The following is a 14,887-nucleotide window of genomic DNA, read 5'->3' as shown; positions in this document are numbered from 1 at the left end:
GGTAGTTTCACTGTCAATTTAAATTAAATCAAACCGAATTACCTATTTTGAACTGAACCGGATTGCCCATAGGTCTTTTTTTCTTTTAGTTGATATCATAGGTTGTTTGATGCTAACGTGAATGATTATCTTATAATGTTTGTTAAAAATTTGAAGGATTATGGCCGCAACAAATATGTTTTTTTTTTTTTCCGGGCCAAAGATAAAAAATGGCTCAAACACTTAGAACCGGACTCAAACCAAATAATGAACCAAATATAGAACCGAATATAAAACCAAATAAAAGAACCAAATTAAAACTGAATAGAGACCGGCTTGATCCTGCTTCAGATGGGTTTCATCTAAGGGTGCCAAATTAGAACCCAAACCAAAAATTGAATCCACTTCCGGACTGCATACCCAGATCTGAAATGAGTGTTTATAATTTGGTTCGGTCTGGATCTGGATCTATGTCAAGAACCAATGATTTTAATCGAAACCGAACCAAATAACTTGATGTAAATTTTTCCTCTTTTAAAAACTAAACAGTTGTTGTAACTTAATTAGAAACCTAATGTAATTAATCACTTAAACATCCTTAGTTTCATCTATTTGTCCGACTCTACTGGACGGGCTTGAATCGTTCTGAAAAAGCCCTAGAATCGGCATAGTTAAAAAATATTCATCGATTAACTCGTTAAAAAACCAGGATCGTTGACCACCCATTCCGAACTGACTCGGCTGGTTACCGATCCCATTCACGGATTTTTGAAACCCTTGCAGAAACCTTCCCATTAACACTTCCTCTTGCCCGTTTGCGGCAGAGGTTATGCCAACAGTTAAGGTCTGTTGATGGATACTTGTGGACCAACGCCATTTTTGGGAGACGAAGCTTATTAGGTTATCTATTATAAGCAGTTCTTCTCCCGCTGAAATTGGTTGCAGTTCTCAGATTCCCATCTCTTTCGTGTTGATGATGGTGTAGTTCTTCAAAAACCCATTATTTCGTCTCCAATCTCTGCAACTTCCCTTTCTGTTTCTCTCTGATTAACCTATGGATTTGAGAAGACTCGCTACTGCAATTGAAACAAAAAGGTCAGCTCTATCGTTGTCTTTGGCCCGTTCATTGTCATGCGAGACTTCTACAGCTCAGCAACAGCAACAGCAGCAGAAACATCAACAAGAAGAAGAAGAACGCAAAGAATCTTCACCATTGTTACAATACGATCAGGGCTTTGTAGATAAGGTAATATCAATCCTGTCTAACCCATCTTTTAACTCTTCTAAATGTAGAGAAATCCTGTCTGATTTATCTCCTCATCATTTCGATCGTCTAATTTGTGACATCCAATCATCCGTGAATCCAAATACTACATTGAAGTTCTTCTATTTTGCATCTGAATCCGTTGGCTTTCGTTTCTCGATTAGATCTTATTGTCATCTCATTCGTCTCCTTATTGGGTCCAATCTTGTCCCACCTGCTCGATTGCTTTTGATCCGTTTGATCGATGGTAAGGTGTCTGCTTTGTTTGAGAACCCAAAGGACAAGCATCTAGAGATTGCCCGGGCAGTTATGGAGTTGAATTCTCGATCGGAGTTGATGGTGGCAGCTGCGACATTTGATTTGTTGGTTCATGTCTATTGTACTCAGTTTAAAACTGCAGGGTTGGGTTGTGCTATTGATGTCTTTCGGTTCTTGACAAGTCGGGGCCTTTTTCCATCTTTGAGGACGTGTAACCTCCTGATGGATTCTCTTGTAAAGGAAAATCAGCTCGAGCGGACATACGAGGTGTTTGGGATAATGCGTCAAGGTGTTTCTCCAAATGTTTATTCATATAGTACTGCAATCAATGCGTTATGCAAAGATGGGAAAGTCAAAGAAGCTACCCAGCTCTTCTCAAAAATGGAGGAGTTGGGAGTTTCTCCCAATGTAGTTACTTACAATGGCATTATTCATGGATTATGTAAGACAGGGGATATAGCTGAAGCCTTTAGGTTCAAGGAGAAAATGGTTAATTCTGGTTTGAGTCCTAGTCTTATTACTTATAGCATTCTTATAAACGGCCTGATGAAACTGGAGAAATTGGATGATGCTAGCTTTGTTTTGAAGGAAATGTTGGCCAAAGGAATTGACCCAAATGATGTTGTTTATAACACGTTGATTGATGGTCACTGTAAAATGGGAAATATTGGGGAAGCTAATAAGTTAAGGGATGAGATGGTGTCCAAGGGACTCGTTCCAAATTCAGTTACTTATAATTCACTTATTAAGGGTTTGAGCAAGGTGGGTCAGATGGAACAAGCTGAGTTAATTTTGGAGGAGATGTTATCCAGAGGGCTTTCTATTAATCCTCACACCTTTAATTCCATTATTCACTGGCTATGTGCAAAATCTAGCTTGGATTCTGCAGTACGGCTCTTTAAGGAGATGATGTTAAGGAATTTGAGGCCTAATGATGCGGTCCTAACGATGATGGTCAATGGACTCTGCAAAACAGGAAATCATTCTGATGCAGTTGAAATCTGGTTTAAACTGTTGGAGAAAGGTTTTGCAGCTAATACGGTAACATCAAATGCTTTGATCCATGGACTTTGTCGATCAGGTTGCATGCAAGAGGCAGTGTGGCTTCTCAAGGAGATGCTTGAGAGGGGTCTGGGATTAGATAGGATCACATACAACACACTCATTTTAGGATGTTGCAAGAAGGGGAAGGTAGAAGAAGGGTTTAAGCTGAGGGAAGACATGATTAAGCGAGGACATAAGCCAGATATGTTCACTTATAATGCACTGATACAAGGGCTATGTGATAAGGGTAAAATGGAGGAAGCTTCTGAGATTTGGAACGAATGCAGAAGGGATGGTTTGGTGCCTGATCTTTCAATGTATGGCACCATGATTGATGGGTTTTGCAAAGCTGAGAAATTGGAAGAAGGTCAAAATCTCTTTAATGAATTGGTCTCCCAAAATTTGGGTTTGAATTCTGTTGTATATAATATTCTCATTGGAGGATATTGTAGAAACGGAAATATATTGGAGGCCTTCAGGCTTCGGGATGAAATGAAGAGTAAAGGCATCTCACCCACCGTTGTTACATACTCTTCATTACTACATGGGATGTGCAGTGCTGGCCGTGTTGAGGAGGCAAAGAACCTTCTTGATGAAATGAGACAGGAGGGCTTGGGTCCAGAAGTTTTCTGTTATACTACACTACTTAGTGGGTATTGTAAGCTAGGTCAAATGGATGAAGCATGCAAGGTTTTGCAGGAAATGGTTTCTCATGGTGTTCATCCAAATAAGTTCACTTACACTGCCATGATTGATGGCTATTGCAAAATAGGTGAGACTAGACAAGCAGCAAAGCTTCTAGGAGCAATGGTGGATGCTGGTGTTGTCCCAGATGCTGTCACATATAATAGCTTGACATGGGGATTTTGCAAAGAAGGGAAGATGGAAGAGGCTTTTAAGATATGCGATGAGATGTCTGAAAGAGGTGTAGTATTGGATGAAGTTACCTATACTACACTGGTTAACGGGTTGTGTAGTTCAGGACTCATAAAAGAAGCTACTTTAATATCAGAGGGCATTTTCAAGCGAGGTTTGTTTCCAAAGGATGTGAACCCTGTTCAGTTCATTAGTGGGTCTTCAAAGCTTGAGCAGCGGTCCTCAGAGTAAATCTTTTAACTCTAACCGAAAACAGAAATTTGTTGGATTTGATTACATATTGCCATATCTATAGGACCCTGAAATGAACAACCAAATGGTGTCTCTTGTTATTTTCATATTAAGTGGGCCTTGAGGTGGCTATGGAGATCAACATCAGTGAATATGAATCTGTAGACAACTCTGTCATTTCGGCAGTGGGATGATCTTAGGTTGGATGCAGGAGCGAACATGATGAATATCCTCTCAAAGGCCCATAAGAAGAAAGCCGTTTCTGCCTGTTCAAGGACGACAACCGTTTCACCAGAATGCTGATGAGTCATGAGTGCCATCTCATCCCAAATGGCACGCAGCTTCACGGAGCGGTAAAAATCATGCAGTGATAGATCCTGCTGATGAATCTCATGGAAATCTTGTTCAAGTTGGAACAGCCGGGCTTCTTCTGGCTATAAAGACACTGAAAATGGTCCCTGTTTGGCTTTAGTTCTGGAATACAATCCCTAAGCTGGGTTGGCTTTCTTGAATGGTGGATGAGCTTCTGCCAAGAGGTAGCCTCCCAAGAGAAAGACGCTCCATTGTAAGTGTCAGTTTTTGGTACTCAACTCCATGTCAGGTTTTCAGTAAATGTTGTTCTACTGAATTAATTTTATCATATTCTTAGCCCATTGTTGCGTGGCTTATGCAATTTAGATGCTTGATTGTTTGCACTTTGGCTCATTCTTTTGCAGGAAAGTCTTTTCTGGATAATTCAAGGGATCAACTTTTTCACCGCTATTTTTTCTGGTTGAAGAATTAACAAACACTCTGTGCTTATTATAATTACAAGGTATTCTATCTATTGCATATTCTTTTGTTGTAATAGTTCAGTATACCCTTACGTGTATCCGTGCCTTTGCGTTTTCCCTTTGTGATGCCTGTCTTTTGTGGATGTATTAGGTTTTGTGTTTGCTGCTCCATATGTGGAATCATCTTTTTGTTTGCATATTATTAAATCTGCTGTCTTATTTTTTGTTTTTTTCTTCTTTCTCCGTGGTATTATTTTCATCATTGTGTTTTGTTCTAGACTTCACTTCTGTAGCCTAATTTTCTAATGCCAAGTTTTGCATTTCTATTTTTCCTTTTAATCAGCCGCGAAACACCTCAAATTCTAACAATTTCTTTCCTAAACTTGGCTCCTTGGTTGCTGGGAATCTTGTACTCATTTTCCTTTTGTTTCCTTAATTGTTTAAGCTTGGGGAATTAAGCACCCTCTTGGTGTTGAAGCACATATAGCGAAGGAAGTCAGTTTAGGAAAACATTCTGAGTTTGTGTAAGTTGGTGACTTAGTGCTGGTGATCTAATTCCAGTATCCATTTAATTTATACACTTGTAAAAATTTTACCCAATGAGAAGATAATCCTGATCCAATGCTTTATAGAATGATATAATGTTGGAAGTCAAAAGTTTAACTTATCAAAAAGCATATTATATCTTTGGTGTTTATATACTTCTTTTTTATAGTAAGTATTTAAATACTACTACTTTTCATAGACAAGCAATTTTTTCTACATCTACTCTTGGGATTGCTCTCATCTAAGAGAAAAGGTAGCCCTTTGGGACACTCTTTCTCTTAGATTAGAGTCTTAAGTACCTCAGTGCTTCAAAGAAAAGATTCGTGTAGCTTTCATACAGCATCAGTCATAGGTTCAATTCTGTGAGGGGCTTCTATTTTTTCCCCCTGTATGCATGTTATAGGGATTCTCTTATTTCTTAGTCCTTGATTTCCCTATTTTTCTTCTTAGCTTCATTTCTAGCAAATTTATATCTTTTTAAATCCTTCTTTTCTTAGTCCCTTGCCAAGTTTTAAAACTAGATTTCTTAGCCTTATGGCTGCTTAAACTTCATCATCCCACCACCAAGTTTTCCTAGATGAATGCCGTTTGCCTTTAAATTTTCCCACAACTTCGTTAGCTACATTCTTAAAGTAAGTTTTCATCTTGTTCCACATCATATTAGGGTCTCCATCTAAGTCCCACCTTCGGTTAAATAAAATTCCTCCACCCTCTTCTACAGTCTATCATGGTTGTTCACCGTCCCATGGCATCTCCAAAACTAATGCTTGTACATAGGAGGGGGATTGAATTTTCCAATTCAATTAGAAAGGATCACTCTCATCATTATTGCACTGATGGGGAATATAAGCAACAAAAGGGGACCTCAATGAAGGGCCCGTTACTATTGAGGGTCCAACACATTTATCAGGTTCAAATTTATAGATTTTTTTTTTAAATTGTTTTAAATTTCAGTTACACCGTGTTGTCCCGTGTCAATATTACACAATAGAAGGTTATCTGCTTCTAAAATGTGGATTACAAGCTGGCATGTCTGATGCAACCAATAGAATGGACACAAGCAGCATAGGTATCATGGATCTTATTTTGCGTTTCGCCATTCGCCATTCGCCATTCCATGCCTATTTAAAGTGAGATAAAAAATCAACCATGATTCATTCATGCCTTTTATAATCAACTCTCCGAAAGTAGCTGGTAACACATAGTAATAGGCACCATTCCTCCCTCCCGTAAGCTTTTTTATACTCGGTCTTCCTTTTAGTCTCAGTTTGGACTCTTGTTCCTTTCCCTGAGTCTTAAGTAAGAAAAGAACCATTAGTTGGTCGCTGGTCTTCTGGTAATGGTGACCATCTGCTTCATTTCCAATGCGTAGGAGTTCGAAAGTGTAGGAGGGGATTTTAGCTGGGGAAATAGTATCGCTCTGAAACCACTTTGTAACGAACAAAAAGTTGTGACAGCTAGCCCGTGCGGCACCTGCTCGCCCTCCTGCAACACAACTGATTCCTACGTTGCACAATTGTTCAGGGTCACCGGTACCACCCGTCTTGCACGACCAAGGAATAGCATATTCTCAAACTTGCTTTTCAATCAGTAGAGAATTTGCTTCTCTCTTGGTTTGATCAAGCTTCTTCTAGAAACCAAATTGGAGCTTTGAGGATTATTATAGCTTGTTGCTCTCTTTGGGAAATCTTGCTTCACAGAAATGACAGAATCTTCAATGACACTGATCTTAATCCTAGGATGTAACTGCTTGAAAATCCATTCATAATAATCTTTTGTTCCTGGATTCTTTTTCGCCATTCAATACTATTTAAAATGATAACAAAAACAACCCTTATTCATTCATGCCTTTTATCATCACCTCTCCCAAAGTTGTTTTAGGCCTGCCCCTTGAATCTTTTAGATCCTTCAATTTGAATCATATCATTTATTATTGCTGCATTCAGAGATTTTCATTGCACATCTCCATGCCTCTCCATATAACTTTATCACATCCATTTTCAGTTCTTAGATGTAGTGAACGTAATTTGGTTTTGGTTGGGTTTTGTTGTATCCTTTTTGGATTCTTTGCTCTCCCACTGCACAGATGGTTAAATTAATTTAAATAAGGAAATAGCTGTTGATAAAATTCTTTTCCTCCTACCCCTTCTTTGTTGTTTCAGTTTATTCATTTAGCAGTGGTAGTGTTTAACTCTCTCTAATTTGATTCACAAACCGCTGGATGGTAGGGGTTTAAATACCTCACTCTCTCAAAGCTTGCTTTGTCTCCATTCTCCAATATTGTGGTCTTCCTCTTGTTGTGATGCACCGATGATGGCTCCTGTCAAATTCGTGGCCCTAGAGTTATTAGTTGAGTCATGCTTAGATCATAAAAGCTTTAATTTTCATAGCGTTTGGATTCAAATTGTTCTGGCCATGGATCTTACTTTCCTCACTTTTATGTTGTTTCATTTACCTTTGTAATGCCTTTACTTCTTTTTGTAATAATTACAATGTTATAATACTTATTTTCCTGGGTATGACTTAAATTTTCTGACGGTATTGATTGCAACAATTATGCAGACTGGATTCCCATAAATTCATTCTTCATTGAGATTGTCATTTGATGAATTTATTAAAAAAGCCCACTTTAAAACTTTGTGGAACTGCAAACAGCTCAAGTGGTGTTGTTTTTGGTCCAACCCAACTTGTTGCTACATCCCTTGGCACTGGATCTATTAAAAATTTGAAGGTTATCAAATGTGATTCATATATTGGGCATTATTTGATGTAATTTTGGCGTGCTTTCTTGATGGTTGGCATAGTTGTAGGCGACGACTAGGCGTCCAGGCGGTTTGCCTGGGGCCTGGCGACAGCCGCCTTGTTGCACTGCATTCGCCTTGTGTTTACATTATTTATGCTAAATATCATTTAAGTAAATTCATTTACTTAATATATTATTCATAAATGAGCAAATACCCCCTATTTGAATCCAATAAAAATAGTTTAAAAATCAAATTCCAAAAGGATAAAAACTCAATCCCCCAGTTCAAGAACAAAAACTGGATTTTAGTTATAGGGGCGATTTTTAACTTTTAAATGCTAGGGGTTTTTCTCAATTATGAAAATTTTATAAATTCTATCATGTTAAAACAGTGTTAAAAACCAAAAGTCCGGTAAAATAATCTTTTGTTTTGATATCTATAAAATTATTTTTATTCAGACGATTTTAACAACGCTCGCGCACTTAAAATAAGTTTGACCGAAGCATAACTTTGTCATTACAATTCAGATTTAAGTAACCTTAGACTTGTTGGAAAGATGATTTTATGTTATAACTAATACAAGAAGTCTCATGTAAAAATAAAATCATTTGACTAGTCAAACTTATTATAGAACAAGAGCATTTCTCTAAATGTTGATTTTTTTTTAACTTAATATGACTTAATGTTAATTTTTTATGATTTTATATGGCTAAATGTTGATTGACTTGATGTTGCTTAATCTTGATTTTTTATTATACAAAGTATATATAACTTACTAAATAATGTTAGAAAATAGGGAAAATAAAAAATAACACTTGGTCACCTTATTCGCCTTAAGGCGGGCGCCTTCTCACCTAAGCGCCTAGACAACCCTCCACCGCCTTGGTTCGCCTTGTCGCCGTGATAACTATAATGGTTGGTATGTTCCACAGCATTTGATGGGGTTGTTGACTTATACCGATTGCTGATCAATGTAAATGCTAATTATGACCTGGCTCTGAGGCAAGTTGCCATTGTTCATATCAAGAACTTTGTGGCTAGGAACTGTGGTAGTTTTCTGTTTCCACTTTACAACTCTGATCCTTGTTGCTTTCCATCATTGTAGATGAGCAATGGAAGACGTGGTGACAGAGGATATTCTTCTATACCAGTCCCAATAAGCTAGCATCCATTTGGCCTGCTGGCATTGTGTAGAGTCCGACACAATCAGTAGGATTATTCGAGGACATTCGTAGTAGGCAGGCATGAAGCTATGGTGATAAAGGCCGTCACTAAAAATTTCCATGTACGGTCATCGTGATATATGTTTTCAATGAGCTACACCAAAAAATTTCCTCCTTCTAGTTATTCTTTTGTACATTTACACATTGCTGTGACGAAAGAATTTTGACGTTTTTCCCTTTCCTCTTTTGTAAAATATTATTTTTTTATCTGTTTATATATTCATTGGAATGAGAAGAAGGATTTATTCATAACAGTGCGGGGACTATTGTCATGACTTTGTACAGAATGAATGACTCTTATGCTGAATTTTGCTGGAGGAATGCTGATTTGGTGATTTGGTCTTTTTTTGCCCCTATGTAGCTTTCTAATTTTATCATGTCTCTTGAGAGAGATTCATTTTTGTATCTGAGGCTGCGTTTGAGTCATTCAGTTCCAGTGACATGGAAACACAAATGGTCTTTTTAGCTAATCAGCCTCCCCCCCCAAAACAAAGCAATGTAAAAAATAATGCTCAGGTTCTTTTGTGCAGAACTGGTGGTGCAAGATAATCCTAAGCTCCATATACTAACCAATTTGCAAAACTATATAGTATGATTTATGTACTCAACTACAGGAAAGTGTTTGTTGGTCTTGGATTTCTTACCTGTGTCTGTTACTCTTTCCTATTGATAGGTAAGAGTCCAAGTTGTTTGCATTGAGTGGTGAGGTGCAGTGAGCATCCAAGGCTGAGAGAGCAATGCTGCCTATTCAATCATAACACGTCTTACTACTGACACAGCATAAGGATAATTGAATAGGCAGCAGCAACGATTTTGTATTTTTGCAACTTTATGTTTATTCCTTACTTTCCTTTAGAATATATATTGGCAAGTTGTTGCTCGATATATAGTCTTTGACATTCCTTAGATAAAATTATATTGGTTATTGAATATATCTTGATCATGAGGGCTATTCTTTGTACATTAATTCTTGGGAGAAAAAAAGGGGGAGAAGGAGAAGAGGCTGTTGTGGTCCTGACTTCTCACTTGGAAGTCAAGTTGACACTCTTAAAACACAAACAAAGAGAAGAAACGATAGATTATACGAATTGCCAAGAGAAATGGACAGTTATGATCCAAGGGCTGAGAGGACCTTGGATATGCATCCCAATATATGGGCATGTATTATTAAATCATCTCAGTGCTTGAATCAATAATTGGGCACCCAATTAATTGGAGAAGATCTTTATCTTTTCTCTTTCAGTTAAACTGGGTTGGAGTTGTGTATACTCCACTGTGGGTTCTCTCTCTCTCTCTCTCTCATGGTTTTAATTCATGGTATTAGGGGGCGAATTGGCTAGTTTAGTATCAGTCAAATTGGCTAAAAAGGTGTTCATTTTTTGAATTTTTGACAGAAACTATTGATATATTTCGGTATCAATCATGGCTGACAAAACTGACATGACACTATACGCCAAAAACCATGCTCTCTCTCTCTCTCTCTTCAGGATTCAAACTTTCCAAGACTAAGACTAGGGCCACGACAAGTTAGACTTTGCACTTAAGGGCAAGATATTTATATAAGATTTGAATTAGATCTCCAATTTCATTTCAGTGAAAATTAATTATATATATATATATTACTAATTAATTTTTTATAAAGAAATAGAAACAGAAATTAAAACAAAGAAAATTACAAACATTGTTTTGTAACACAGATTAAGCTTATCAATTCTAGTTCTAAATGATAAATTATGGGCTAAGAAAATTCTATATAACACTTATGTAAAAAGCTGAGTTAAATTCCTGATACAAATGATTAATTCATGGTGCTTTCTATTACCCATTCAATGTTTTGGTTAATTCCCAATTGACATATCACATGGTATTTTATGTTTTCTTGAAATAAATAATTTTTAAGAAATTGTTAATTTTATGTTGCCTGTCCATCTTATCCATCTGATTTCCCATGTGGTGTGGGGAAGGAAAGGAATGGGAGTATTGTTTTAAGAATTGTGAATTGGCTGATTCGGATTGGAATTGATCATTTTGACTGATTGAGTCAATTTCAATCGATTCTACTTCGTTTCTGTCCATTTCTGGTCAATTTTGATCAATTTTAACCGATTCAAATCAGAATTGACCCGAAATGACTCGATTACCAATTCAATTATTTGATACCAGGTGGTGGCATAATCATAAAAGATCCATATTTTTGACATATTATTCTCCTCTCCTTGTACTCAACTGTTTCTGCAGTCACCAAGGCTCGTTTGATTTTGTTCTTAGAAACGGTTTTTCTGTTTTTATGTGCTCAGAAACAGAAAAACACTCTAAAAACCGTTTGATTTTTCTGTTTTGTTTCACTTGTTTTTAGAAACATAAATATGAATTTATGCCTATTTCTGTGTCTGGAAACAGGAATGGAGAAACACGTTAGACTTTTTTTTTTTTTTTTTTTAGAAACAAGTGGGAGCAATAAAAAGTTTGAAAAACCCGATACTTCACCCGACCTATCCAAACCTCCAACCCATTGTTGAAACTTTTAGCATCCAAATGCGGCGATTCCAACCTGGTTGTGCAAAGCTCATAGTTTCGGGTTGCCTTTCATCTTTCTGAAGCTCATCTCCATGAAGCATACTTGCAACTCCAACGTCATGCTTTCACTTGTGAGTTGCATTCCTACAACATTGTGCTTTCATTCTTGTCTTGAACTCGACTACACTGTTGAAAACATTTCGGAAAACAGAAAAATCAAACACCTTTTTGCAATTCCAAAATAAAATCAAACGGGCCCCAAATTGATGATGATGGTGAACAGAAATTCTGTAACTTAAAAAGGATGTAATCGCTGTTGGCAGTAGCATTAATAGCCGGAACAGCCTTTTTTTTTTTCCTTAATGGCAGGTTTCAAAAGTTATAGCTGAAATCAGATGCATGATCCATAATGAGAATGGAGAATGCAAGTTGTGGTCAGAACAAGATTGTTAAATGAATAGAAGACACTGATTATGATGGATAGTCTCCCAGTCCAAGCAGTTCATGTAACCATTTAAGTGAAGACGTGAAAATTGTTTTGCATTCATAAGACATCGAAATGGATAGAGAAATTTCCCCGCATGAGTAAAATTCATACTCTCTAGGATCATTATTACTCTATCCCTAATAGACAAAACGAAATTACCCCTCCCCCGTAATGATGTATATTTACTATTATAATGACTCATGATCAAAGGATTCCCCTTCACTCGTGGTGAAGGGAAACACAATCCAAATAGATATGTACCATGCAGAGAGCAGAACCTCTTAAACAGAACCAGTTGAAGTCAAGAAACAGCCCAGCTTGGGTTTGGGTTAGTTCGTGAATTGGCTTATACAGCTCAGTTCTACCCAGGTACCAAGTAAGCCAATGTTGAGCCAACTCGTTTTAGGACACTCGAAGGTCTTCCCTGATTGGATTTTTTCAGACAGCTTAATTAGTTTGTAGCCTTATATTTTTTTGCCTTCTTAATACAACACATCTGTTAGTGTGGGTCCCATCATTCCATATGCATACTCGAAACACATTAAGTCCAAAAAAAAATCATATTGTACCACTACAGTAAAATTAACATAAATCTTGAAATTCACAAATACCTACAAGCATAGATTCAATAATGGTCAATACCCAAAAAAAAAAATCCTCTAGTTAACATCCATTACTCTCAGCACTCAGCATCGCGGAAAGAAAAAAAAAATTCCTCATAACCAAATACTTCATGTATTTGCGGAAAATTTTGGAAACCAATTCAATAATCCATATAACAGAGGGAAAGATAAGGTTATGAAAAATATGAGAATACTGGAAAACTCTCTACATTGTTTCAACCGGTTTACTCGAAGGCATCATCATCGTCATCAGGAAGAGGTTGAGCTGCAGCAGCAGCAAGCTCAGCTTCATGCCTGCAAAACCACAAAACGTGTAACATTTGGTAAAATAACACCAACAGCAAAAACCATAATGATGACAAGAGATACATCAATCTATGGATTGGTTATATTTAACAAATTCCATCACAGACTGCAACTAATATATCCAAACAACTCCTTTCTTTTAAATGTTATACAAGACCCATCTTGATCCAATAACTGAATGAAGTTGAGGATCATCGATCAATGTAAATTTAACTTCCAAACCACCGAACTTTCAGAGAGTCCGCAAACAGGCAAGACCATAATCACCTTGGGGTCAACTGCAGGAGTAGCACTAAATGTTGAAGTGAAGTGCTAGGAAGTAGGAACAAAAGCATATACTGCTCATGCACAACATAAATGAGTGGGGTCTCAACCAACCAGTAGGCCCCACATCCACATGCTAATGAAACCTCCAATACAATCCTCCAGCAGGACAAAACATTAACATTATGTACCTAAACTTTTTTTTCCCTTCAAACAAATTAATTACTGTATTTGATAATCAACGTTTTCAAACAGTTTACATGCCATAAACCACGCAATCGAAGACAACTGGATAAGGAGGTGAACGTTTAAGACTTTTTCATCAATTGCATTCTAACAGTCCAAGCCCAGACAGAAGGGGTTACATGAGGCTGTAATTTGATGTAACCCATTTAAAGTGAACAGTTAAAAGTTGAAGTGTCATGCTAAAAAATTGGAATAGGTTAGTGGTTATCCATCCTTGTCAAGTTCAGTAAAGTATGGTTTCAAAAACACAAGTAAGAAAGCAGATGATGAGATACTTACTGTTGCTGTGCAGCCAAGTCAATCTGCACTTCAGGAGGAGCCAAAGCAGGAGACTCAACAAAGTGGAGATTACTATCCCTATAAAACCGTAGACATATTTTAGTATAAAATGCTTTCTGCAGCATTCAGTAGCACAAAAGTGGTGAAAATCAAGCTAAAATTGTCTCATTACCCTGCAAGCTTTCGGGCAAGATACAGGAAAGGCTTCTCAAAATTATAGTTGCTCTTAGCAGAGATCTCATAGTACTGAAGATTCTTCTTCCTGTGGAATGTAACTTGCTTTGCCTTCACCTGCCTGTTCTTCACATCGACCTTGTTTCCACATAGAACAATTGGGATATTCTCACAGACACTGTGATTTCAAAACAAAAAATACATTAGAGATAAAGCCAAGATAAATTGGGGAACATCATTACACAGCTAGAAACATAAATAGGCTTTCAATGTTCTCTTTCTACACACCGGCAAAGATCCCTATGCCATGTAGGAACGTTCTTGTAAGTCAACCGAGCAGTAACATCAAACATGATGATCGCACATTGTCCATGGATACTGCATATACCACAAGAAGTTTAAACACAACCATTATTTAGACACTGAGCTGAAAATACTAAAAAAACAAAATCAACAACCTCCACCAGTAATATCTTTATATAGGAATTTATACCACAATGGAATCATTTGGGGGGGGTCAAAATAAGTTTGAGTTCACTGGATTTATAATGAAAAACATAGAAACCTATAATTGGATAGAGTGGTTTACTGGGATGCTATTGGAAAAATGGAATAAAAAAGAATTTGATGAGGGAAAAGAGAGAAAATAACGGAAAGAATTCTTATAAACTTTAAATAATTACATTTTAACTAAAAATATGTGTGTGTGTGTGTGTGTGTGTACTAATTTATTACTTAAAAAAGATCATAGATTTCCAACAGTTTGGACACTCAATAAAAGAGAGGGATCTTCTATTGATGTTCTAAGATAAAAAGTTATTGAAACTTATTAAGGAGGTAAGGAAGACATCTTTGTTGGAATATGAGTATGGAATTTCCATTTTTCCATTTAAATAAAAACTATTACAAATTGTAAGAATCAATGAGAAATCAAGAATTGAAATATCTTGGTTCTATAAAATTGAAGACCGAAAAAAAAGTGGGGTGCAAACATCACACTGGTTCCTTATAACATACAATTAAAGATAAACCAAAATCTAAATGAAACAGTAT

The 14,887-nt window shown here is 36.9% G+C and overlaps 2 protein-coding genes across 4 annotated transcripts; one reads left to right on the top strand and one right to left on the bottom strand.

The window, feature by feature from the left end:
• Positions 1–771: 771 nt before the first annotated feature.
• LOC122077072 (pentatricopeptide repeat-containing protein At4g19440, chloroplastic) lies at positions 772–9,245 on the top strand. Of its 3 annotated transcripts, none has more exons than XM_042642966.1 (4): positions 772–1,225; positions 1,496–4,217; positions 4,369–4,466; positions 8,821–9,245. In XM_042642966.1, exons 1-2 carry the CDS (start codon positions 1,034–1,036, stop codon positions 3,650–3,652), a joined length of 2,349 nt encoding a protein of 782 aa, XP_042498900.1. In that variant the 5' UTR covers positions 772–1,033; the 3' UTR covers positions 3,653–4,217; positions 4,369–4,466; positions 8,821–9,245. The 3 variants fall into 3 exon arrangements, with proteins under 3 accessions (XP_042498900.1, XP_042498823.1, XP_042498983.1); XM_042643049.1 differs by having other exon boundaries at positions 1,094–1,225; positions 1,408–4,217; XM_042642889.1 differs by having other exon boundaries at positions 772–4,217.
• Positions 9,246–12,519: 3,274 nt separating this feature from the next.
• LOC122074535 (GTP-binding nuclear protein Ran1B-like) lies at positions 12,520–14,273 on the bottom strand. The gene is made up of 4 exons (XM_042639409.1): positions 14,123–14,273; positions 13,833–14,012; positions 13,661–13,738; positions 12,520–12,859 (listed from the first exon to the last, which is right to left on the bottom strand). The coding sequence occupies exons 1-4, from the start codon at positions 14,185–14,187 to the stop codon at positions 12,790–12,792; spliced, it is 393 nt and encodes a 130-aa protein (XP_042495343.1). The 5' UTR covers positions 14,188–14,273; the 3' UTR covers positions 12,520–12,789.
• Between the last annotated feature and the right edge of the window lie 614 nt (positions 14,274–14,887).

Source organism: Macadamia integrifolia, chromosome 1 (genome assembly GCF_013358625.1).
Source record: "Macadamia integrifolia cultivar HAES 741 chromosome 1, SCU_Mint_v3, whole genome shotgun sequence".
Lineage (NCBI taxonomy): Eukaryota > Viridiplantae > Streptophyta > Magnoliopsida > Proteales > Proteaceae > Macadamia > Macadamia integrifolia.
Note: the sequence above shows the minus strand (reverse complement) of the source record. Positions and strands in the feature narration are given on the sequence as shown.

Coding starts and splice junctions, on each gene's coding strand:
- LOC122077072 (XM_042642889.1), top strand. CDS start 1,034: ATGGATTTGAGAAGACTCGCTACTGCAATTGAAACAAAAAGGTCAGCT.
- LOC122074535 (XM_042639409.1), bottom strand. CDS start 14,187: ATGTTTGATGTTACTGCTCGGTTGACTTACAAGAACGTTCCTACATGG. Junction 14,013..14,122: donor TGGCATAGGGATCTTTGCCG/GTGTGTAGAAAG, acceptor TTGAAATCACAG/TGTCTGTGAGAATATCCCAA. Junction 13,739..13,832: donor CTTGCCCGAAAGCTTGCAGG/GTAATGAGACAA, acceptor ACGGTTTTATAG/GGATAGTAATCTCCACTTTG.